The sequence below is a fragment of the Lepisosteus platostomus genome, chromosome 12 (assembly GCF_059453375.1).
Source record: "Lepisosteus platostomus isolate fLepPlt1 chromosome 12, fLepPlt1.hap1, whole genome shotgun sequence".
Lineage (NCBI taxonomy): Eukaryota > Metazoa > Chordata > Actinopteri > Semionotiformes > Lepisosteidae > Lepisosteus > Lepisosteus platostomus.
In genome coordinates this window covers 42,433,343-42,457,195 of record NC_142622.1, presented here as the reverse complement: position 1 = coordinate 42,457,195, position 23,853 = coordinate 42,433,343, and the positions used below count along the sequence as shown (strand labels likewise).

General features: G+C 46.7%; 1 protein-coding gene across 12 annotated transcripts in view; it reads left to right on the top strand.

Moving 5' to 3' along the window:
• Window positions 1–23,853, top strand: part of slc4a7 (solute carrier family 4 member 7) — a 70,859-nt gene that overhangs the window by 42,570 nt on the left and 4,436 nt on the right. For 4 of the 12 annotated variants that reach the window (XM_088602042.1, XM_088602038.1, XM_088602047.1 and 1 more), the window contains exons 6-26: window positions 162–350; window positions 1,658–1,981; window positions 7,576–7,730; window positions 8,511–8,570; window positions 9,575–9,732; window positions 10,157–10,244; window positions 10,850–10,996; window positions 11,324–11,427; window positions 12,545–12,719; window positions 13,515–13,648; window positions 15,213–15,458; window positions 15,757–15,862; window positions 16,636–16,797; window positions 17,276–17,389; window positions 17,783–17,944; window positions 19,166–19,417; window positions 19,692–19,760; window positions 20,286–20,459; window positions 20,818–20,949; window positions 21,905–22,005; window positions 23,293–23,400. In XM_088602042.1, the coding sequence (XP_088458168.1) occupies window positions 162–350; window positions 1,658–1,981; window positions 7,576–7,730; window positions 8,511–8,570; window positions 9,575–9,732; window positions 10,157–10,244; window positions 10,850–10,996; window positions 11,324–11,427; window positions 12,545–12,719; window positions 13,515–13,648; window positions 15,213–15,458; window positions 15,757–15,862; window positions 16,636–16,797; window positions 17,276–17,389; window positions 17,783–17,944; window positions 19,166–19,417; window positions 19,692–19,760; window positions 20,286–20,459; window positions 20,818–20,949; window positions 21,905–22,005; window positions 23,293–23,400 (3,160 nt within the window). Of the gene's footprint in view, window positions 1–161; window positions 351–1,657; window positions 1,982–7,575; window positions 7,731–8,510; window positions 8,571–9,574; window positions 9,733–10,156; window positions 10,245–10,849; window positions 10,997–11,323; window positions 11,428–12,544; window positions 12,720–13,514; window positions 13,649–15,212; window positions 15,459–15,756; window positions 15,863–16,635; window positions 16,798–17,275; window positions 17,390–17,782; window positions 17,945–19,165; window positions 19,418–19,691; window positions 19,761–20,285; window positions 20,460–20,817; window positions 20,950–21,904; window positions 22,006–22,439; window positions 22,489–23,292; window positions 23,401–23,853 lie in introns of all 12 variants that reach the window. The other 8 variants (XM_088602044.1, XM_088602039.1, XM_088602043.1 and 5 more) reach the window with 8 other exon arrangements.

The window sequence follows — 23,853 nt, the reverse complement described above, 5'->3', positions numbered from 1 at the left end:
GAGTGCTGTGGTCCTCCGCCAAGGCCCCTCCATCTTGCTGCACGCCGGCGGTGGTGGAGGGGGGAGTCCCCATCACCTGCAGAGAGCTTGGAGCGGGGCGTCCAGAGAAGCGCGGTATAAGGGATGATTGCCATTAACTCGGGTCTCGTCCGCCCCGGCAGATATGATCATGGACAGCATGGTGGCCTCGGGGCAGCTGGACGAGTCTCTGCGCGAGAAGGTCCGGGAGGCCATGCTGAAGAGGCACCACCACCAGAACGAGAAGAAGCTCAGCAACCGCATCCCGCTGGTGCGCTCCTTCGCGGACATAGGCAAGAAACATTCCGACCCGCACTTGCTTGAGAAAAACGGTGAGATCTTTCGCCGGGGGTCGGGGGATCTGTCCAACCGTGGGACCCTCTCGACCGCGGGGGGGATACAAAAAAATAAAAAACGGGGTCGAAGAGCGTCTTCGCGCGAAGCCAGTGTAAAAACCTCTGGGTTCGTATTGTCGGCTTCGAGAGTGACCGTCTGTTGTTGTTGTTGTTGTTGTTGTTTTGTTGTTGTTGTTGTTTTATTAATTAACACTTTGCAGCAGTGCGTTTTCTATAAACCACGGCCGACTCGCTGCCTTGTGCTCTACGTGCATGTGCGTTGCGTGTGATGCATGAACACGCGCAATGTGCCCATTGTCAAGCATTCGCCGGGTTTTTCAACGAGTACAAGGACATGGGGGGGTAAGACCTGCACGCAAGGCAGGGTTTCTGACTCTGGTTTGTGTTGCGCTGACTGCGTGTTGCTTCCTAAAAGGAATAGTTGCAGCTCGACGGGTCAAATTGGAGAAAAGAATTGTTGAATATTAGATATATTTAAATGAAAATTGTATGTTTCTCATGGGGGTTTTATTATATTTATTAAATTTAGCTTCATTTATTTTTGTTAGTGAGGATATATCGGAAGCAAAACTGAAAAGGCAAAACCTTTCTGTCCAGATTTATTTTGCGTAGACTCGTCAGGAATTAAACGTTGCTGTAGGTTTCTAAAAAAAAAAAAGGTGCTCGTTTTTGTTAGGCCTGAATTTCATGGCTCTGAAGGGGGTTTTGCCAGATAATCATTGACAAATGGAAAATAGATCATGGGGAAAATAGCAAAAACCTGCAAGCAGCCTGAACAAACTGCAGATCAGGAGCTGTCGCCTCTCCGTTCTTGAACTGAAGGTGTTAGTCCTTGTTTGACAGCAAAGAACAAGAGAGGTGTTGGCTAACATCAACAGTGCTGATGTTGTACTAAGCCCTGTGGATACAGAGGCAGGTGGCACTGCTTTGTCCACTCACTGTGCTCGCCACCCGTAAGAGACACCCTCTGCTGTCCTGTTCCTGTCCGCGTGTGGACGAGTGGGTCGCCCCGTGTGGACACACCTTCCCACCCCGCCACCCCCACCTTCTTGCTTTCTCACCTGCCTGGCACACGTTGGCATCGTTCGGACTGTGCTGCATGCCACCACCACCACCCCCCCATTGCATCCCTTCATGCCCCCCGACTGCTGCATGCGTTGCAGTGTTCCTAAAATATGTCAATGATCCATTTATTTTTTGTACTTTTATTCCCACTGTCCGTCTCCTCATCTCTTATTCTCCCTCCCTCTCTCCCCCTCTGTCTTTACTTTTCCCTCTGGCAGGGGAGGGCCTGTCCGCTTCCTACCTTACTCTCCTCCAAACGGGCCTGTCGGCTTCCAGCCCATCTCTGAGGCGGGACTCCCGTATGTCCGCCCTCTTAAGTTCCCTCCTGCCCGGCGCCAGCCCGGCCGCCTCCAGAGCCAGCACCCCTCGGCCCTCCCCTCCCAACACGCCGCCCCCGACCCCCGCCGCGCCCCTCCGCTCGGAGAGCTGCCCCCCGCAGCTCCCGGCTCCCGAGCCGCTGCCCATCCCCGAGGTCGTCGTCCACCCCCCGGAGGAAGACGAGGAGGAAGAGCGGGCGGAGCTCCGACCGCCGCCCCAAGAAGGCAAATATCTCGGCCCCCCCCCCGGGGCCCTTGCTCTGTATCCCGCCAGCGTGAGTCGCGGCCTGCAAAGACCACCAGCGCCACCTCGGCATTCCACCCGTGTGACCTCTCGGGTGACCCCGGGCTCTCCGCAGGCGCCGTGCATGGCTCCACCCAGCACCCCCTGGGCTGTTCCCTCTGCGCCCCTACAGCGTTCAGCAGCCCACAGGCATTCAGAGCTTCACCAAGTCACGGTGGAAGTCCAGTGACGGTTCTAGACCTCGGGCTATGCCTAAAATAATCCCGCTGCCTTAACTGAGTTCGCCGAGGAGGTTGTTTTTAACAAGACTGACATTTGAGTCTTCTCTGTTCAGTCACTGTCCGATTATAATTCCTCTGCATCCGCAGTTAAGCGCACGGACAATACTCCCGAGGAGAGCAGTCGCTGAAATTTTCTTTTTTTTAAAAAAAAATAGTTGGCGCAAACGTCGTGCCAGACATTTGGCCTTCTCATTAATGAGTTGGGGTGTGCAAATTCTCACAGCTCGGGCTTTGATCCGGCTTCGCACAGCCACACGAATCGGCCTTTTTCATGGGTGAAATTCCCTCTGGACTCGGCCTGTGATCTTGGTGTTTGCTTGTAAAGCGACATTTTGATTTTGTTCTGTTTGGCAAGTCTTAGATCTGCTAGAAATAGAAAAAGAGGCCGTGAGAAATTTTTTTAGACACCGGTTTAAAAACTGGTGACATTGTTTTTTAGCCAGTGAAATTCGATTAGTCTGTCTTTTGCCCGAGGCAAGAAACAGGGGGGAGAAAAAAAGATGGCCCTGAATTATTCACAGTAAATATACTTTTCAGGCTACCCAGGTACTTGATAATGAAGGCGCTAGAATGTTGCTTACTGCTATCGCAGGTCGTAAATATTCCCCTTCAAAAACAGTAAAACATTTGGTAGAAAAGAAATGGTGTTCACAAGCTGTGAATGAAGCGAACGGTAATCAGACCTTTTGCTATAGAGCTGGTGTCCTATGGCTTTTCTGGTTCCCCTCTTCTCCAGGGAGATTTCCTGGTGACTAGTTTTGCTGCGTGTGGATTTTCAGGGATTGCTAGCAGTGGAATACACAAACAGGAAACTTAATGCCGTGACTGAAACCCAACCAGTAATCCCACCTCGACTCAAATGCCAGGAATCCTTCAAGAATGCTTAAAAGTGGCAGAAAATCATAGCATGTCAATAGGCGACGTCCAATTAAAGTGACTTTATTCAACAGAGGTTTGGGATTGTTTGGCATTATTATACTTGCTGATGTATCTGATCTTGGCAACTTAGAGGGAAGTCAAATTAGTGTTTTTATTATACAGACCTATAGGCGGGAAGTTAATTGTTTGTCATTTTGTTCTCTCGGTAAATTATTTAAGAACAAAAAGTTGGCTAATGAGAGATCATTCCACTCATGTTTGGTTGCTAGTAGCAGGTGACTTCAAGATCTCACCCCCTCCTCCCTAGCAGGAGCCAGGGTGTTTTTGTAGCCGTGAGCAGACAAGGCAGTGAGGATCCCTGAAAACAGCAGACACATTTTGACAAAAGGGTTGTGGGAGTTTGGAACACGTTGCCCAGCCATATTGTGGAAACTGGATACCACAGCTTCTTTCTAGAAGAGGGAATGAGACCCTCCAGTCACCCTGGCTACTAGGAAACTGTGAGGTGGGATGAATGACAGTCTCCTCTCATTAGTCAACATTCTTGTGTTCTTAATTACTTTAAATGGTGGTTTCTTGTAGTGGTCGGAAATAAATGTTTTGTTGTGTTTCGCCTTTTCTGTTAAAATGACGTGTTTTTTCTTTTCTTTGGTCTCCACGCGTTACAGACGAATTGGGTTTTCACGAAAAGTAAAGTGATCATTGGCCGTTCGTTCTTTCCACGTTGCAAAGACCCTTAACGCGTTTCACGCTGTTGCATGTTGCTGGAGAAGGGACCCCTTTGGCAGGATAAATTCCAAATGGCATTGTTCTGGACGGCAATATTGTTTCCTCTGGTTTCAGTGTGTTCCTTACTGCTGGGTCCCTGTGAAACCTCCCCTCCCAGATGGTCTGACAGCTTTTCCACCGTCACTGTTGTTGGTGCAAAGTATTTGGCTGCTTAGCGACTAGGTTGTTGAACCTTTTGGAATGTAGACATACGGATCAAATCGCAGCGCGTCTTGAAACCTGCTACTGAAGCACGTCATCCGCTTGCATTGTGAAGCTTAAGTGGTAACATTTGATTCCTCCGTTTGCTCTTTTGTTAGTTTCTCCCGCGAGAGGGTTTGTTAGGGCTGGCTCACGTCTGAGCGACTGGCCCCAGGAGTCGATTCTCCGTTGCGTTCTCCCTTGCGGAGTGCTCCGACGTGAACCTGGACGAGCTGCTTTCGCCAGCCTGCCAGTACGGCGCGAGGCCCGTAAAAAGTATTTCTCCACCAGGCAAGCCTGTTTGGCTTAGACTTCAGAGTAGGACTGCGTGGTAATTCATTTTGTTTAGTCGACACTTAGTCTTCTAGGCTGTTAAGTTATGATTATACTTGTCAGCTGAATACATGGCGTAGAGCTATGTAAACCAAAATTTTCAACAACAGAAATTCATCTTCGCATCGATCTGACGGTTTGTCCCATTGGAATGGCTGCTACTGTTGAGATTGGAACGACTTGAGCCCAGAATGCTTTTATTATAAAAGGGACTGCAGTAGTCCAAGCAATAAAATGATCATTACAGATACCCACTAATCAATTGTTGCTCCATCCCTGTACATTCTAAATTTCACTCGGGTCAAATTTAGCTCCTGCTCCAGGAAGCTCACTAAAAAGTTTATAGGAGTTTTTAAAATGTTTAAAAACTCTTTAATTCTAGTGTACTTCCACATAATTGCATGGTAGATGCCTAAATGTTTAGCTACAGTTTGTCTTCAGTTTCTGCGTTTGAATTTCCTTTGGTGGCTGTAATTGGTGGCTGTGCTGTGAGGTGTCTGAGTGCTTCTGACTATGCCTTTTTGAACACACACAGAGATTGTAGGCTGCACTCTTCACCCACAGTTTCCTGTTACAATTCCCTGTGTTTAGCTAGGTCAGCGCCTAGCTTCTAATATTTAATTTGCCGTGTGTGATCTGGAATTTGATCGGATGTTATGCATGTTTGAGTCAGCAAACTTGTGTTCCGGCTTTTTTTTTATCCTGCTTGCTTGACAACATCCGTGAAGAAGCAGACTGGATTATGTATCCTCTCCTTCTACCATTAAGATCCATTATTGTGGCTTTCAAATGTATTTTGTGATGTAATCCTGCGTTATTGTAAAATTGCATTATTACAGTAATGTCTTCTTGCATGGCTTCAGTATCTTAGGAGAGCTACCCGATCTATCTATGTGCTGAAGTTTAAAAGCTGTATACTAAATGTCTACCTCTAGGGCACAGCTTTGCCAAGTACTTGCTCACTTGGGATAAAACATGAGTCTTTTCCTTAGCATGTTCTGGACATTTTGAGATGCATGAAACAGGTACTGCTTTCGCTGCCCTCATAAAACAGTTCGCCGTTTTGGCAGCGCGATTCCAGTTTTCCTTTATGGCTGTAATGGCCATTACCCTTCTCCCCAGCCTTAAGGTTTTATAGGCGGCGTCATCTGTGACTAAGCATCGCGTTGATTGCCGAGGTCCGTACTTGATTCCAGGAAATAATTAAGACGTGGCATGTCTGTGAAACCAGAGGACCCGGTGGTTTCTCAGGGCTAGAATCGGACGCCCCAGCGTGGACCTCTGGACAGCCAGAACTCGAACGGGAGTGAGGGCCTCATGCTCTGACCCCCCCTACTATTTAAAGAGTCCTCAAATTACAGAACAATGCTCCAACGCTGTTTTATTTTGAGTTGAGTGACGTCGTGCAAAATCGAGGCACTTGAGGTGCTTCATTCCTCTATCCAGATTTTAGATGGACAACTAATTCACGGTTCTGCTTTTTCCAGGTTGCTTGTTTTGTTACCTATGCCCTCCTTGTTTAAATGTTTGTGGGTAGAGTGCAGCAGCAGGTGGGTCCGATGACGGCGCACTTCCGGCCTTATAACACAATTTCTGTGATTCTAAGCTGTGTTTTCGTTGATGTGGTCCGAGACCTTTTAGATGCCCGATTTCCGCGATCCTGGTCTGGGTTTCCATCATGTCAATCAGAATAGTCTGATCAGCTCGTGTTGTGTTAAAATCTAAACATTCAGGAGCATGACAATTTGCTCAAAAAGGGTAAAATGTTGCACATGGTGGGTTGTAATCTTATTAGAAGAGTTTGCAGTGTAAACAGGACACATTTAAAGAGGATTGGTCAATCGTTTGATGATTTTGTGTCATGATGTATTACAAAGTCTTATCAGGTAAACTGTATTTCTGAAGAGTTTTGTTTTCATTCTGACACGTATCCCTTAAAACGGGCACAGTCTAATTAACATGTGCTAATTGGAAGGTGAGCTTCAACTACTGTTTTAGCTCATCTCAGTGTATGCATTAAAAAAATTATCTCAAACCTGAACACGTAACTGCACATTTTAGACAAATTATTTTGATGATGGTTTTTGAAGCAGGTGAATCTTTAGCAACTATTACATGACATATATTATTTTGTAGAGGTTACTTCCAAGCTGAAAATCAAAAGGGAGAAGATACCTGTTTTATCGTCTTTGGGTATCCCCCACAACCAAAACGCTGAAATTAACCTCTAACCCTAACTAACCTCTTCAATCTTATTGGATATCTGCTTTGATCAGCTCACTTGCTTTAGCATTCTAAGTAAATGTAAACTTAAAGGCATTTCAGGAACTTAAACTGAAAACAAATTACTACAACAGTCTGTATTAATGACATTATATAGTATTAGACTGCACTATGTACAAAATAGTGCAAAAATTAAATACAGTTTTATGGAAGTTCCCATCAGGGTTTATACTATTTCATGACCTAAAAACAAGGGTATTGGCGTTTTTACCTTTTATCACAAATGTGATAAATGGCACAAGTTTAGGCTGCTCAGTTTCTGCCTATTTTCTTGGAAATGTATACAAGTAAAGCTGTATAAAACATGCTGGTGTATGTGATCAGACCTGTGCAACACCTGCATCGCAGCACGAGTCATATTGCACAGTATGCACAGAAGACAAAGTGGACAGAGACATGGTTTCATTGATTCGGTTTCAATTCTGAACAATGAAGTAAGCAAACGCCAGTTTAAGGGGCTTGTCTGAAAAATAAGCACATTTTAATCAGTCCTTGTCTGTTGAAGGGGATACGAGTTGGCATCAAATGGGGAAAAGGTCTAAAAGAAAAGTGATAAAAAGCCCCATTGGATTCGAGCTGTGTTTTTGGAATATTTTGACTGGTGTATTTCGGACAAGGAACACGACGATGATGATTATAGCAAGACCAGCCGACGGATATTTCTCCTCCATCCCTGTGGCGGTGTGTTAGTTGACCTTCACGCGCGCTGCTGCCGCCGCACGAGAGCTGGGGTGGGGGGGGGTATTCGTCTCTCCGCGTGCGGAAACCCCCCGGCCCGTCTCTCGTGCGGCGCGCTGAGCCCCCCCTGGCCGTGTGCTTCCCCCCTCCAGGCCTGCTGGCGTCTCCACAGTCGGCCCCGGGAAACCTGGAGCACGCCAAGCCCAGCGAGAGCAGGATCAACGGAGGAGGAGGAGGAGGAGGAGGGGGAGGAGGTGGCGGCGGCGGCGGCGGCAGCCGGGAGAACAGCACCATGGACTTCAGCAGGGTAGGCCGTCTTCCAGCACCCCCGCACAGCTCCTGCCCTGCGCCCCCAGCCTGTCCTGGGCCCTTGTCAACTGTGCCCGTCTGACCTCTGATCTGATGGTATTGCCCCCAGGAAAAAAAAACATCAAACTCCGGGTCTTCAACTGTTGCTTGCACGCGGGGTTTTTTAAACCACGGCCTTGCTGGCTTTTCACAGGACAAATTAAACTTGACCTTTTCTCTTCTGGGCTTCGCCGACGTTAAGCCTGCTGCGTTTTTGTCACATAAAAGAAAGCGGAGCTACAAAGCGTGCCCAGTTTGTTTTGCCCACACCCGTGCGTTGCACGTACAACTCTAGGGTACAGATGTTCGTGTTTTAACATCGTAATGCACGTGTGTGTCGCCGACATCTGTTCAGAACTGTGAGCTGTGTAAGACCTGGGTTTTGTCTTGGTGGGTAAATTCAAGGGGCATCTTATGAGCTCAGCTTTTGACATATTAGGACTGGAACATATATCTTTAAGGCACTACATTTTGCTTTCGTGCGTGGCTGCTGCTGGAGATAAATTTTGCTTGCCTGAGGTCTGCCCGTGGCGAGTGAAGGTTTTATCGATTTAATGCTTGTATCCAAATTGAACGGACACGTTGTGGTGTTCTAGAAATGCCTTCCGTCGCTGTGGAGGCATTGTATTTATTGCGGGGACTTGATGAAAAGGCTCCTGCAAATTTGATCAGCATGTCTGCATCACGATCTCTGTTTGTTTTACTTGGTTTCTCTGGTCTGACTCCGTTCCCCGAGCAGGAGTCTGACTCCTTTCACTGTAGCTGTGGTTCACTTGGTGTGGGACCCAAGAAGATTGGAGTAAGTTTTATATCTGGCAAGCCATAAACTGTGTCTGGAATCCCTGTCTGGTGCCAGTCATTGCTGGTTGTTGTGTAGTTTGGTTGAAAGAACTCTTGTGCGTAGTGGTGTTTTTAACCATGGAATGACTCACAAATCTCACCAAGCATTCAGTGATTTTTTTTTTAATTTGTTTTAACTATCCAAATTTTGCGGGACTGTATGCCGGCATTCTTGTATTTGAATTTAAGGTTTAACACTGAACCACTAAAGAAAATTGCTGAGCCTTTGATGTTCTGAAAGCTCTCCTTCCTTGCCGAGATTTGCGTTTCACTCCATTGCGTTGGTAATTATACAGTGCTTGACCGTGGTGAGTTTTGTAACCTTTCTGCCACTTAGGTTTCTTGAGAATCTGAGCAGATCTGTTACAATTGATGTGCAAATCAAAGGTTGTCGCTGATTGAAATACCTGTTTTGTAACTGTTGTGGTCCTGTTGTGGTGAATGAATCGCTGTCTCTCGTAAGATTATTCTGTGTCCATTTAGTGGGACTGTGCTCTGTATTTTCTGTACGTTCTGGGCGTTTGTTTAGTAATTTTTTTACAGATTGTTTTAATATTTACTCGGCACAAGAGCCGACCTTTTTTGATGCTGTATTTGGCAGTATGAGCTCTTTGTCTTTCCAAAACCTTTTTATTCTGAGACGCTAAGATATTTTCCTGCTACAGGACCTCACCTGTAGTGTGTAACCGTCTCCCTCCTACAGCATCAGAACTTTGTGGGCCCCTTTCTGAGAAGACTTAAGTACAGAACCGTGGAGAGGAGTCTGTTCTGATAAAGCTATACTGTACGGAGTCTCCTCATCAGTTGATAAAAGCCCTATGGGCGATTGCCAGTTTATAGAGACTTAGATACTGCTTTCCCGTGCACATTCAGCACCCAGGGAGTGTCACCAGGTGACAGAAGCAGTGAGGAGTGCCTGTGGCTTCTGACCGCTAGTGAACAACGTGTTTCTGCTGTTCAAAGGTTGACATGAACTTCATGAAGAAGATCCCCCCTGGAGCAGAGGCCTCCAATGTGCTGGTGGGGGAGGTCGACTTCCTGGAGTGCCCCATCATCGCCTTCGTCCGGCTGGCCCCGGCGGTGCTTCTCACAGGCCTCACGGAGGTGCCCGTGCCCACCAGGTACACCGCCTGCCTCCGGGCGCCAGGATCTGACCCGAGGCAGAACTGTGACGCGCTGCCATCTTGTGGCAGGAAGCCGAGCTGCGTCCGGAGCTGGGCTCCTGTCCTCCTGTCTCTTTGTTCTGCGCTCTGCTCCGATCTTTCAGAGGATGTGGTAGAGCCAAAGCAACACCACAGTTTATGTGCAGACTGCAAAAGTTAAAGGCTGGGTGCACAGAGATGCAAACCTTTTCACGTTTCTGAACGTGCTGTCAGGGAATAATGGGGTTGCAGATTGACGTTCTTGTTTTGAAAGATGCTTTTATTACTCTAGCAATCCTCAGAGGGTGCAGTTCTCAGACAGTGAAGGTTTTAGAAATGCTTCAGGCTTGCTGGGCTTTATTGGGGTTGACGATAACACATTTGCCTTTTCTTTTGCGGGCAGGTTTTTGTTTCTGCTGCTGGGTCCATTCGGCAAAGGGCCGCAGTACCACGAGATTGGAAGATCCATCGCCACTCTCATGACCGATGAGGTAATTTCTGTTCCCCAGTGTGAAAGCCGGATACTCCCAGGCTTCCTGACCTGCTGGCATTGTGTGGGATCAGCACGCGCTACTACACTGTAGTGAGAAAATGTACCCTGTAGCATGATCCAGCTGAGAAATCTATGGAAAAAAATGAATCTCTTCTCGGAACATTTAAAATGTGCCCGATGTCTATAAAAGCAGTTTATGAATATGGTTTATATGAAGGAATGTGCTAGGTTTTGCAACGTATAGCAGAAATCCTCTAAAAAATCATTTATAATGAAATATTGACATCTAGCTAGTGATATTTCCTCCCGTGGTGTGGAAAATGAACATTCACGTTCCTGAGGGATGTTTGAATAACTGTGAAACACTCAGCAAGGTAATAAGTAATGTCTGCATTAGGTGTGCTATCTTTGATTGTAAAGGTCCAGCCACCGTAGTCTCCCATTTATCAAAATGGCTCGATTCTGTAGTGTGTAGTTTCCAAGAAACCCACGACGGTTGGCTGTCCCCGCTGTTTGCACATCACCCCAGAGCTGGAAGCTTTTTTTTTTTTTTGGATTAAATCAGCGCAGACCCTCACAACACCGCGCGTGACCTCCCTGCAGGTTTTCCACGACGTTGCTTATAAGGCGAAAGACAGAAATGACCTCCTGTCTGGCATAGACGAGTTCCTGGACCAGGTGACAGTGCTGCCTCCTGGGGAATGGGACCCCACCATACGCATTGAGCCCCCGAAGAGTGTCCCGTCCCAGGTAAGAGCCGAGGGCACCTCTTTCTGCTCCTTCTTAAGACCCAGGATCTTTAGAAGGCATTTCTTCCCCTTACCCATTTGGGACAGCGGCCATTCAGGGGAGATGGATCTCAGTTTAGAGCAAGAGAAAAGTCATGTGGAGGCCAAGCGGAGCAGAGGAGACCGGTGATTCAGGTGAAAGTCTGTTCTTGCACGGAAACCAGTTTAGAACGCGCGGTTTGTGTCGCGTCCCGTTTCCCCGCAACGTTCCCGCCGCCACCCCCCCCCCAGCTGGCACGCGCCGGCGTGCCTCGCCGGCTCTGACCCCTGCGTCCCCGCCGTGTTTCAGGAGAAGCGGAAGATTCCAGCTCTGCCGAACGGCTCGGCCCCCACGCCGGAGGCGGCGAAGGAGGAGGAGCACCACGCGGGGCCGGAGCTGCAGCGGACGGGCCGGTGGGTTCTGCTCTCGTTCCGCTCTCTGAGGCCCGGCCCGGGCTGGGTTTGAGCCCTGACCTCCCGGTGCCACCAGAAGCCCTTGTCCACTGGAAAATCCCAGAGCCGCCAGTGCCCCCTGTGGCCTCATGGGCTTTTGGATCTCCCAGTGAACGTCGTCTTCCCTGCGCAGCTGGGAGGTTCCCAGAGTGTTTCTGACACGTGACGGCCTGACGACTGGCTCTGGCGAAAGGCGCTTTAGAAGAACCTCTGGGCGCCTTAATAATGCCTTTTGCTTTCCAATGACCGACCCACGGTTTGAACTGAAACAGTGGACTTAAAAGACGGCCACCCCCTGAGAATTTGACGTGCTGCGTCATGTTGGGGCTAAGCTACAGGAGGCTCTTGTCAGAAATACTTGAGGCAGGGGCTTTAAACTGGGATTTTCTTTCTTAAGTCTTTTTTGATGAGTGTGAAAACACAAGGCCGGCGTTGTTTTGCCGAGTTACGTTGAACAGTTGACCCTCATTAAAGAGGTATTAAAAAGATGAAAAGGACTTTGCAGGTACAAAAGCAGGGAACTTGGCTTTCGCGTGTTGGATTATTAAGAAATCATCATGTACAGAATAACCACAGTTGCAATATCATGGGTGTGTGGCCTGGGCTGTCTGGGGCTGACACGCTGCTGGGCGCTCTGGTTGTCATTTTGGATGCCCAAAAATGTCCTTGACAGGGAATTAAAAACTGAGGAGCACAACTCCTGTGCGTGAAACTCGATGGGCTGAGCTGCTGTGGTAAATCCAGGTCAAACAGAAGCATTAAATATCTCCTAAAATTAGGTACAATGCATTCTGTGAATCGCATTATAGATCCTTAACTGTTTATTGCCTCGTTTCTTCAGTATTTCTTCTGCTGTCTGTTTTAAGGATAATGTGGAGGCGTGGTATTTTTTATGACCATTACCACGGTGTTTCCGCCTGTAATTATACCTCAGTCTACCAATTAAAGTTCTGTTTGCCTTTGCTAATGTCTCCTGAATGAGATCAATAAAAGATCAGTGAAGATAAGGTCTCTCAGCAGAGCTGACACCCGGCTTCTTTTATTAAAGCTTCATGCTTCCTTGTTTGTGTTTGCACAGGCTGTTTGGGGGGTTGATCCTTGATGTGAAGCGCAAAGCTCCCTTTTACTGGACTGATATCAAAGATGCCCTGAGCCTCCAGTGTCTGGCTTCTATCCTCTTCCTGTACTGTGCCTGCATGTCCCCGGTCATCACTTTCGGGGGGCTGCTGGGAGAAGCTACGAAAGGCAACATAGTGAGTACTGGCACAACCGAAGACCGACGGAGTGGTTCTAAATGGTTCCCGCTGTCTTGTGATCTTCACCGATTTGCTGCAGCAGGGGCGTGATTGGCCTGTGCCAGCAAAAGTTAACAGGATATCCTCTTCTCTGAACAGGATTGTAGCTGTAGCTGTAGGGGGTCTTGATTTGTCCTCGGTGTGTTGTGCAATCTGAACTCTCTGTTGTATCACTCCAGTGGTGAAGTGAACGGTTGACTGATTTGTGGCGGAACGGCGTGCGGCTTTTCAGAACCTTCCAGTGGTCATTCCTGGGGTCCGTGTTGCTGTACGTTCCTATGAATATATGTGGCTCAGCACTCCTGAGTGCACTTGGATACTTCAGACGTCACCCCTGAAATTTTTACTCCCGGGAAAAAAAAAACGGAAGTATTCCTGGCGGCATTATAGTGGGACCTCTGCCAACAACGTCTTGTCCTCCAACTCAAAGCAACACTTCGACAATGTATCTGAAGGTGTTCACTGGTACTAGTGGGCATTTCCACTTGTTGGGATGTGTACCACCATAGGGATATCCACAATGCTCTTTTCTCAAAGAAGCGATTTCCTATTTATTCTGCCATTGAAAGGAACAAACTTTTTTTTTTCCCCCATCCCAGACTGATTTGGAATCCCCCCCCTCCGTTTGGTAAATGTGCATGTCGGCTACTCGCGCTCCTGTCCCATAGAGGGACCTGATGTTGAGCCAGACTTTGTGAAGCAGTGACCTCTCTCTCTCTCATTGACCTCTCTCGTTTCCTCCCCGGGTTCCAGAGTGCAATAGAGTCCCTGTTCGGAGCCTCCCTCACAGGGATCGCCTTCTCCGTGTTCGCCGGACAGCCCCTGACGATATTGGGGAGCACAGGACCAGTTCTGGTTTTTGAAAAGATTTTATTCAAATTTTGCAAGTAAGTACATTTTGAGGGAGGATTTGAGCTGTCTGTACAGAAACGATCGGCTCTGAAACGGCATGCTCGCAAAACCGTTCTGTATTTGCGATTTACATATACACTTCATTCCTATTCCGTTATGGAAACCTCAGGATCTGATTCTCATTACACGTGGAAAAGATTCCATTGCCAGCTTTTTAATCAGTACGTTGAACCCGAGGTACCCTTTAGCAGTTGATGTAATAATACACTTCAGAATCCAGTTTTTCCTCTGCCCACGTTTCCTGTGGTCGAGTAACGTTTTTGTGAGCTAGTTAATTAAGAAATTGAGACGCTTGCTCATTGCTGTGTGTGTTACCAGTAGGCAACAATTAACCTTCGGTTCAGCAAACGTTTCTTTCACTTAATTATGATACTCCTACAAAACGAAAAGGCTGCTTTGAGGAAACTACTCAGATGCTCTTGGGTGCCGTCTTCCTTTTTTTTCCCCCCTGTAGACCATGGCGTGTTATTTAAGATTTCCCTGATGTGAACATGCCCCCTAGTGGGCGCTATGGATAGAGACAGCTGTATTGTATTTTTATGTGCAGGCAGCCTTCGGACTTGCCTTTGATTCCTGAAAACTGCTGAAAGCTGAAACCCTGAAAAACTTTTTCTTGCCATAGGAACAACATTATGAAAAGGGCATCGTTTCCATAACTGAAGACTCAGTGCCTAGTTTCACCACAGTAACCCAGAGTGTTGTTTTCTTATGGATTGAGTGACTATATGAGCTTGTGTTCACTGGGAAACTTTAAAACAGGACAGGGGTTTAAAACTGCCTGTAAATTGCAAGACACAATTCAGCGTTACTCCTGTACCAAGATGGTGATTAATGCCCGTGCATACTAAATGTGATGCTAATCGTTTCTTCATTGTTTCTGGTTGAGGGGACAGGTTAACAATGTCGCCAAGTTACTTGAAAGCATCATTTTGGGTTAGGATTAGTCCAAAACAGTGTTACGCATTGAAGACACACAAGCCTCTGTTCATCTCATAAAAGATCATGCTGAATTTATATGTTTTTAAATCCTGTCCTATCTCAAAGTGTCCCAGTAAACATGGAAGCCATATGGTCACCTTTATTGTAGACAAATAATATAGCGAGATTAGATACTTCCAATGGCAATTGTACTGATGTTTTAAAAAAATGCCAGATTGATGCTTTTCTGCGATTATTTTGGGCAAATGTTTCAAAGTAAGGAAGGCCTGCGTGTTAGATTAGATGCTTTCAAATTACAGCCCTGCTGATTACGCTTACCCTGAATCCTTCTAAAGTTAGGTTTTGGCGAATTTCCTAAATAGTCCCTTGTTTACGCTAGGTATGAATCGGTGTAAAAAATCAAAAACCAACAATGAGTGGTCTGTATAGAACAAAAACACACAAAACGAGAGCGAGAGCAAGAGTTTGTTCGTTCAGTCTGCAGGTCTGGAACAGGAGTGATGAAGACTGTGGGGGGGCGGGGGGGTGTGACCATGCTCTTTTCGCGAGCGGATATGCTGTAGCGAGTCCAAACTGACCGCCAGGCATGTCTCCCCTCAGGGACTACGGGCTGTCCTACCTGTCTCTGCGCACCAGCATCGGTCTGTGGACGGCCTTCCTGTGTCTCGTCCTGGTCGCCACAGACGCCAGCAGCCTGGTGTGCTACATCACCCGCTTCACCGAAGAGGCCTTTGCTGCTCTGATCTGTATTATATTTATTTATGAAGCTCTAGAGAAGCTCTTCCACCTGGGAGAAATGTATCCGGTCAACATGCACAACGACCTGGACAACCTCACCTTTTATACGTAAGCCGGTCGTGTTTCTGTTAAAGCACACAGAGGGGCTTGTGTAGAAATCTCAGATCTAGCCGCAGTTCACAGATTGCATTGAAACGGATGTGCTTGTGCGGGGAATTAAGTTTTTTAAGTGCCCTGGTGTAATGAAATGGGAGATAAATTTCGACAGGTGAAGCTCGGTCAGTGACTTAACCTTTTAGCAAAGTTCGAGTTCTTGGGCAATTTTAAAATCGCGAACCTACTTTTTAATTATAATATCAAATGGAGCCGGTAGACCTAAAGGGTTTTTTCCTGATCTGTCTCGTAGATGCCAGTGTTCTGAACCAAGCAATGCAAGTGCTGAAACTCTGCAGCACTGGAACAAAACCGGATTCGCACCAAATTCAATTCCTTGGAGCGAGTTGAACATTTCGGTAAGCGTCTGTCGCTCAGGCTTTGTCAGCCATCTGCCAGCCCGTTTTTGAACGGCTTTATCCAGTACGAGGTCTGGAGGGGGGGGGGCTGGAGCCCATCCTGGCACGCAGCAGGTGCCAGGTGAAAGACGCCCCCGGCAGGATGCCAGTCCATCGCAGGGCAGATACAGGCAGACGCAAGCAAGCACCCACCCACACCAGGGCCCCAGCGCTGCAAGGCAGCAGTGCTGACCACTGCGCCACTGTGCTGCTCTCAGTACATCACCTATTGCACAGAGATACAGAGCTGCAGCCCTGGCACTCCTTTGCTAATACAATATGCCACAAATCATGCTTATTTCACGCAGAATTCCAGCTGTGGCTCAAATCTGACAGGTCACAGATCGCAGCCTTGCGGTATAGTCCATATATTGGATTTTGAGGTATATCAGTTGTTTTATATTGGGATGCAATAAAAAATACCCAGATAATAGATTGTTCCAAATAATATGTTCCACTCCTTCACCTGAAAAAAAGTTTTTTTTTTTATTGAAGTTTAATTTTTAATTAATTTTGATTGAAGTTTTGCCCCAGGGTATGGTTACATAACGAGGCCAGAAGCAGTGACATGTCAAGTGGAGAATGTCGACGGAAGACGGAAAAAAATCACAGCGGTTTCAGCCGTCAATAAATGGTCGCAATGCATGAAGACATTCCCCTTAATAATTCGTAGTTAGCTGCAGAAACAAAGTCTTATTCTGTGTGGGGTCTAACGCGAGTTGTTGGCGATGCAGATGTGCAAGAGCCTGCAAGGAGAGTTTGTCGGCGCTGCCTGCGGACACCATGGGCCCTACATCCCTGACGTTCTCTTCTGGTCCGTCATCCTCTTCTTCACCACGTTCTTCCTCTCGGCCTTCCTCAAGCAGTTCAAGACGAAGCGCTATTTCCCCACCAAGGTAACGGGGCACCCCTTGGATCGCAGCGCACGAGTCCGGCTTACCCTGTGGCTTCCCCGTAGGTTTCACGGGAGGCTTGTATCTGCAGGCAGTGTGGGGAAAATTGGGATTTCGCTACTGTGTGTTTTTTTTCTGGTCTTGGGAACTGCATTCTGTCATCTTCTATCAGGCCAGATCCAAATGTATATTTCTATGAATGCTTGGTTGTAACTTGAATAACAGTTATTTTATTTTATATTCTTGTTTGCATTGGTTGTCTGGATGTTGGTAAAGATTGGTTTTGAGAGTGCTGGATCTATTCATTCTAGCGTCTGGTGTTTTAAGGAAAACCATTATTTATTCTGGTACCTGGAGCAAAATAGAAGTGGAAAGAAGCTGCCTATATTCGCATTAGATAATGGAAACATGATTTTCAGTTTAATAAATTCAGAGCTTTTATTTTCGCAATTTGAGCGCATGTGTTCTGTTTTTTCTCCAGGTTCGCGCAACCATCAGTGATTTTGCTGTGTTTCTTACCATAATGATTATGGTAGTTGTTGATTATCTGGTGGGAATACCCTCTCCCAAACTGCACGTTCCCGACCGCTTCGAGGTAGGAAATGTCTTCAGTTTTAATCGGGCGTTCAGACCTGTACCCACAAATCCATGCTCCTGCGGTTCAGTCGCGTTCTTGTTATCCCTTGCGAAAACGTTCCCCAGCAAATGTTTTTGCGTCTTTAGAAAAACGCACGTGTTCCTCATCACGTAGTAGCGATTGGTAGTATGTAGTAAAATGAAATCCAGCCCAAGATTTTGCAGGTGTGCCGAAAAAAAAAGTCAAATTCTAGCTTTCCGGGTGGTTTAGTGTGCGTCTGTGGCCTCGTTCCTTCCACTCCCCCAGTGTGGAACCGCAGTCACGTTTGCTCTTCTGCTGCATGTAAGCGTAACATACAGTACGTGCCTGCACCCCCACACTTCAGCCTGGGCTTTCTGTTGCTTTCTCCAGCCCACGTCCAAGCACCGAGGATGGCTGATCGACCCCCTGGGCGAGAACCCCTGGTGGACTCTGCTGGCGGCTGCGGTCCCCGCGCTGCTGTGCACCATCCTCATATTCATGGACCAGCAGATCACCGCCGTCATCATCAACCGGAAGGAACACAAGCTCAAGGTGAGCCTGCTCGGGCACCCGACTCCCCTGCAGGCGCGGGGTGCGCCTCTTGGGCCCTGTGGCTCCTGGTCTTGGGCTGCTCATTGCGGACGGGATTTGAGTTAACGTCTCAATGGAGACATCGTACACAGGCGGGGTCAAAGCATCGTATTGGTGGGTCCAGATGAAGATGACCTCTGACCCTCTCCGTCATGGGTGCATGTGGACTACACCACATACGAGCTTCCTGTGACTGCTTGCTTCTGCGTGTTGTGTGTTTGTGGCTGTTACTGGCAACTCGATTAGCTCGTAAGCAGTCTCAAGGCACAGTGTCTTTTGTGTGTGTATGTTTTAACTGCAGCCAGAAATTCAGTTTTACAAACTGAGGACTGAGAGTTTTTGTATTGCAGCTGCTGGCCACTTGATTTGTTTCTCTCCCCATCTTAAGGGCTCAATCTTAATGATTTAATTAGCTCCTGTCTCTCCAACCGGTCCCCTCCTAGTCATAATTTTATTTCAAGATGAATAGAAATTGTTCAGAAAAATTAAAGAAAGGGAAAAAAAATTGAAACCCAAGTCACTAATTTGAGATCTCATCTATGTAAAGGTAATAGGAGTAGTTTTATTAGATCTTTATTGTACTTTTGTTTTTGCAAAACTTGATTTCATTTTATCCCACTGAATGTTTTTTTTTTTATCACAGATGTATAAATGGCACAAGGAGAGCTAAGAATGCCATACATACTATATACTGTTTGTTCAGGAACATTACTCACTCCCTTTGGCCTACAGTTGGCTTGTAGTCCAGCCTTCTTCCTCCTTTCTCTTCATCATCTTTTTCTGCCCACCTACCATGATAAGCCAGTCTGAAATATAATTATGAATGCCTCTTTGTTCCTCGTTTTATGTGAATTAATAATGCAAGGGGCTTAGTTTTGATGTCAAACAAAGAGCTCTTTCACCGTCACGATGGGGAATCCGAATACCCAGTACATCCATTTTGTTTGGTAGATTAGGCCATTTACAGGGATATTTTAGATGGTGGTTTAGTGTGCGTTCCAAAAAAAAAAAAAATCTTCGGGGGTTTGAAAGTCACTCATTAGTGCCGATTCTTTCTAACCCCCGAAATGTGAAAGTAGCGTTGCGGTTCCCCCCTTTAAAAACACCTCTCCGGTTTCTGACGTTAAAAAAACCCGTGAAGCCCGCTTTTGACACGAGTCCCGTCCCGCCCCTGTGCCGCAGAAAGGGTGTGGCTACCACCTGGATCTCCTGGTGGTGTCCGTGATGCTGGGGATCTGCTCCATCATGGGCCTGCCCTGGTTCGTGGCCGCCACGGTCCTCTCCATCAGCCACGTCAACAGCCTGAAGGTGGAGTCGGAGTGCTCGGCTCCCGGAGAGCAGCCCAAGTTTCTGGGGATCAGGGAGCAGCGGGTCACGGGCCTCATGATCTTCGTCCTGATGGGGCTGTCCGTGTTCATGACCTCGGTGTTGAAGGTGGGCGGAGACCGACGGAATGGTTTTGACTTGCCATGTTTTAGCTCGCCGCTTTGGAGGGGGAAACAGTTGATTGTGGTGGGAGTGGGGTGGGGGGGGGGAGTTTGATATTTTATTTCTTCATTTGAAGAGAGGAATACACAAGCAAGGCTCCCAAACCACAAGCTGCAGATGGCATTGTTTAACATTTAATATGCTTGGCCTGAGAGATGTGACTAGGTCAGCTATGTATGTACAAATGTATAAAAAACTGTTTGTCTCTTCTTCCTTTCAGTTTATTCCCATGCCAGTATTATACGGTGTCTTTCTTTACATGGGTGCGTCTTCACTGAAAGGCATTCAGGTAAGGGCACAAATCAAGGGAGAAACATCAAAACATTATTGTGATGCATTTTGTTGTAGCCGTGTACACGTTACAAGGAATTCCTACAACTGAGAATTCCGGGTTACATAGAGTTTAATTGAGATAGTTAAGGCACCTTACATGAATTAAGCAGATAGTCTGGAATAGACCTTTTTTTTCTGGAAAATGTAAACGTAGAACTCGACAGTGAGCATAGCCTCTTCGCAGCTGCAGGGTCCTGGGTTTGATCTGGACCGGGGCTGCCTTCTGTGTGGGTTTTATTTTCTCTGTGGATTTTTCAGTGCTGTCTTCCATCAGCACATGTGTGGACGGCGAGATTACCTTGGGTGTCTCTAAATTGACGCCGACGTGCGTCCTGCGATGGACTGCTGTCCTGCGTAGCTTGTGCTTCTGGGATAGGTTCGGAGTTACTGCACCGCTTACCAGGAGTAAGGAGCTTTCTGATCATGGGTGGGTGGATGTAGTCATTTCTTATTTCGTTTTTTTTCCCCCGTCTGTGGACAGTTCTTTGATCGCATAAAGCTGTTTGGCATGCCAGCAAAGCACCAGCCCGACTTGATCTACCTGCGATACGTGCCCCTGTGGAAAGTGCACATCTTCACCATCGTTCAGCTCACCTGCTTGGTCCTCCTGTGGGTGATCAAGGCCTCGGCGGCCGCAGTCGTCTTTCCTATGATGGTAAGAGGGAGACCCCCCCCCACGTTCCTCTGCCTGCTCGACAGGGGTGCAGTCTGGAGTCTTTTCGTCTTCTTGCGAAAGCAAGAAGCGCTCAAATGAACGACCACGTGAAGGCGTGATGGTTGTCCTGGAAAAATTTATAACCTGCTCTTCCGTTTGGAAAACCGAAAACTCCCGCGGTAGTATCGTGGGGATGTATAGTGTCGTACAATCCAGAATCAGGCAGAAACGCTCCGAACAGAAGAGCCTGTGGCAGCGTTCTGGTGGTCAGGTGTTTGAGGCCCTGTGGAGGAAGTGGTAGTTTTCTGCTCGCCGCTCGGGTCCCTGAAGCTCTCTCTTCCCGCCCCGTGCGTCTCAGGTGCTGGCTCTGGTCTTCATCCGCAAGCTGCTGGACTTCTGCTTCACCAAGCGGGAGCTGAGCTGGCTGGACGACCTGATGCCCGAGAGCAAGAAGAAGAAGGAGGACGACAAGAAGAAGAAGGAGAAGGAGGTGTGGAGCCTTTCCTACATCCGGTCCTTCGTCGGAAAGAACTGCGGAACTCGCGCCCTCGGCTCCTGTGTTACATCCCATGTGGAATAAGGGAACTGGAGGACTTTCGTTACTCCTTCAGTTTCCGCGTGTTTATTGCCATTTAGGAAATGTAGCACATGGTGTCTGAGCCCTTGGCGTTGCTATCAGCTCATATTTCAAAGTGTCTGGGTACATGGTACATTTTCAGGTTTGTGTGTGATTGTGCAAGTTCTCTGGGGAGAGAACAAGAGGACGTTGTGCTACAGTTATTTAAACGCTACTGAAAATATTTCGCTGTCCTCTTGGTGGGGGCTCTTGAGCACAGCCAGCAGATTTGTACACTGTACTTTAGTACTCATGGGATTCCGAGAGATACCTGCACGCCAACAAGCAGGGCACTGATGAAGTGTGACCATTTGTAGGTTTGAAGCATTTGATGACTAGTAGACTTGTACTAACCCCAGCATTAGCGCGTTGTCCTCCTGATAACAGAACATAGTGTCAGAGAGTTGGCCTCTAAATGTATTTCAGCAAGAAGGAGGGCTCCGCACAACATGCACATGAACCAAAGCACGTCACTGAAAAGTTCAAAATTCCTGCAATCTGTTAGAGTTAGCGTGGTGATTAAGGCGTGGTTTTTCAGCAGGTGAAATTTACGTGTACTGTGTATGAATTAAGCCTTCATAGCATTTCGAGTTTTACCTCGTTTTATCGATGGCTGGTATGCAGATCGCAAGCCGAGTTCAAGTGTAGAAACTTCAGTGAATAACCGGTTATAGTCTTAAGCTGATTACAGTATGTACATGAAGATAAAGATGTACACGCATCTAGAAGAATTCAGAATGTGAATGATTTGTGAATAATTATGGTATGCAAAAGTGCAAAGGTTCCTTTTACGGTTTAATACAGGACATTTCTTTCGCCTCCTTTTCAGGAGGCAGAGAGAATGCTTGAAGTGGAAGTGAGCGAATCTGTACAGATTCCTTTCGAAGAGGGAAATCTGTTAAAGATTCCTGTGAAGACCCTCAAATGCAGGCAAGTGAAGGATTTTTTTATGTGGTATTATTGATATTCCTGTTTAATTAATCATGCTGTGTATACTTAACATACAAAAGACTTTAGGAACTTATTCAATACTAGTAACAAGTTTGTAACCAGTACAGCATTTTTCTATAGCTTTTTTATTAGTTTGAGTTTGTTAAATTGCAAAATGTTATGGGGGTATTTTTCATATACAATTGAAGATTTCATGTTCTTTGAATTTTAGATGTCAAAAGGTTACAAATTGTGCTTGAATTGAAAAACAGTAGCTTGAAAAGGACAATAATCTTCTGAAACATTGTGATTGCATTGTCTCTTAGGTGTTCTGAATTCATCCCATTTCTCAGATAGCAATGCAATCCTGATAATGAAACGTCCAGCAGTACTGTTGTTGTTGTAGTTATTCTTTGATGCGTTTATTTGAACAGATCTGACAGCATAGTTTCAGACTCCTGTTCCCAGGATGAGGAAGCAAAGGTGGTTATTTCTCACATAAGGCCTGCGTATGAAGGAAAATGATTGGTTCATTAATGTGCATGGCTCCTACGTTTTAATAACAACAAGCTGCCATTAAATATGGGTGCTGCTTCATTTGTGCGTTTAAACGCTGCAGGTTTTCTTTTGTCATTAAGCGGTAAACACACCAGAGTTCCTAATTTCCTGTTAAAGGCAGGTAAATGGGCACTCTGTTACATTCCAGTGCAAATTGAGAACTTGGCTTGGCATTACAGAATGACACCAGGCTCTAAAATTCTGTAGGGAATTAATATTGCAACCAAGTTGTTCAACACATTGCTCACAGACGGAAGAGAAATTGGTTGGAAGCCAAAACTAAAAGATGCTTCTCTGAGCTCACACTCCTTCACTAAGTTGTGAGCTGTAGTTTTAAGGCAAACTCTAAATTGGGTATGCTAAACAGCTGAGAAAAATGGAGAAATGCCCCGTCGATTTCTAAATTCGTGGGCTGGAACACACACACACACACCTTATTGCTGCTCAGCCTTCATTTCTCTGGAAAGACCTTGCCTTCAAGCCCAAGCTCGTGTCATTTTTATGTTGAACAACTTTGTTGGAAAGCGTTGTAAACGCAAGCGTTGTAAAAGCGTTGTAAACGGACTGATTTAAAAGCACAGAAGGAGGAAGGGCCTACGTGTGTTTCCCCAAGGGGTTAAATTGCATTTTCTAACGGCAGACACAGAGTAACTCTTGTATTAAATAGACTGTCTTAACGTGATATGGGGTACTGCTTACTAAAACGAGGATTGTCTGTTTACCCTTCAGTTCTGACCCTTCAGTTGTAAACATTTCTGATGAAATGGCCAAAACCGCTGTGTGGAAAGCTGTTACCATGAGTGCCGACAATGCCAAAGTACTGAAACGTAGTGCAAGGTACCGTAGCCCTAACTAACTGCCTGCTCACCCTCTGCTGAAAACGCAGCGCTTCTCCTCCTGCAGGCCGGCGAGGGGCCTTGAGCTGAATTTTCTTTTGCAGCTTTTCTTAACCTGAAACTGAAATATGAGCTTGAAACCGTCAGCAGATGTGGTGGCTAAGGTCGCTGAGGTATTCAGTGTGCATCTCGCTGAAATGTGTTAAAATGTTCATTTAGTGATTTTTCCCCATTAAACCAGTTATATTACGTGCATTATGTATACAGTATATACTGAGAGGCATTTCAGATGCTGTTTCTAAAATGACAACTGAATGCTGAGTGGTTTATACTTGTTTTGGGGTGTATCTGGCAGGTAGAGATCTAAAAAAAATGAGGCAACGGTGTATTATGCCTTGTGAGAGCTTAGGAACTTGCATCTTGCTGTTATTAATAAGACCATTCTCATCTCACT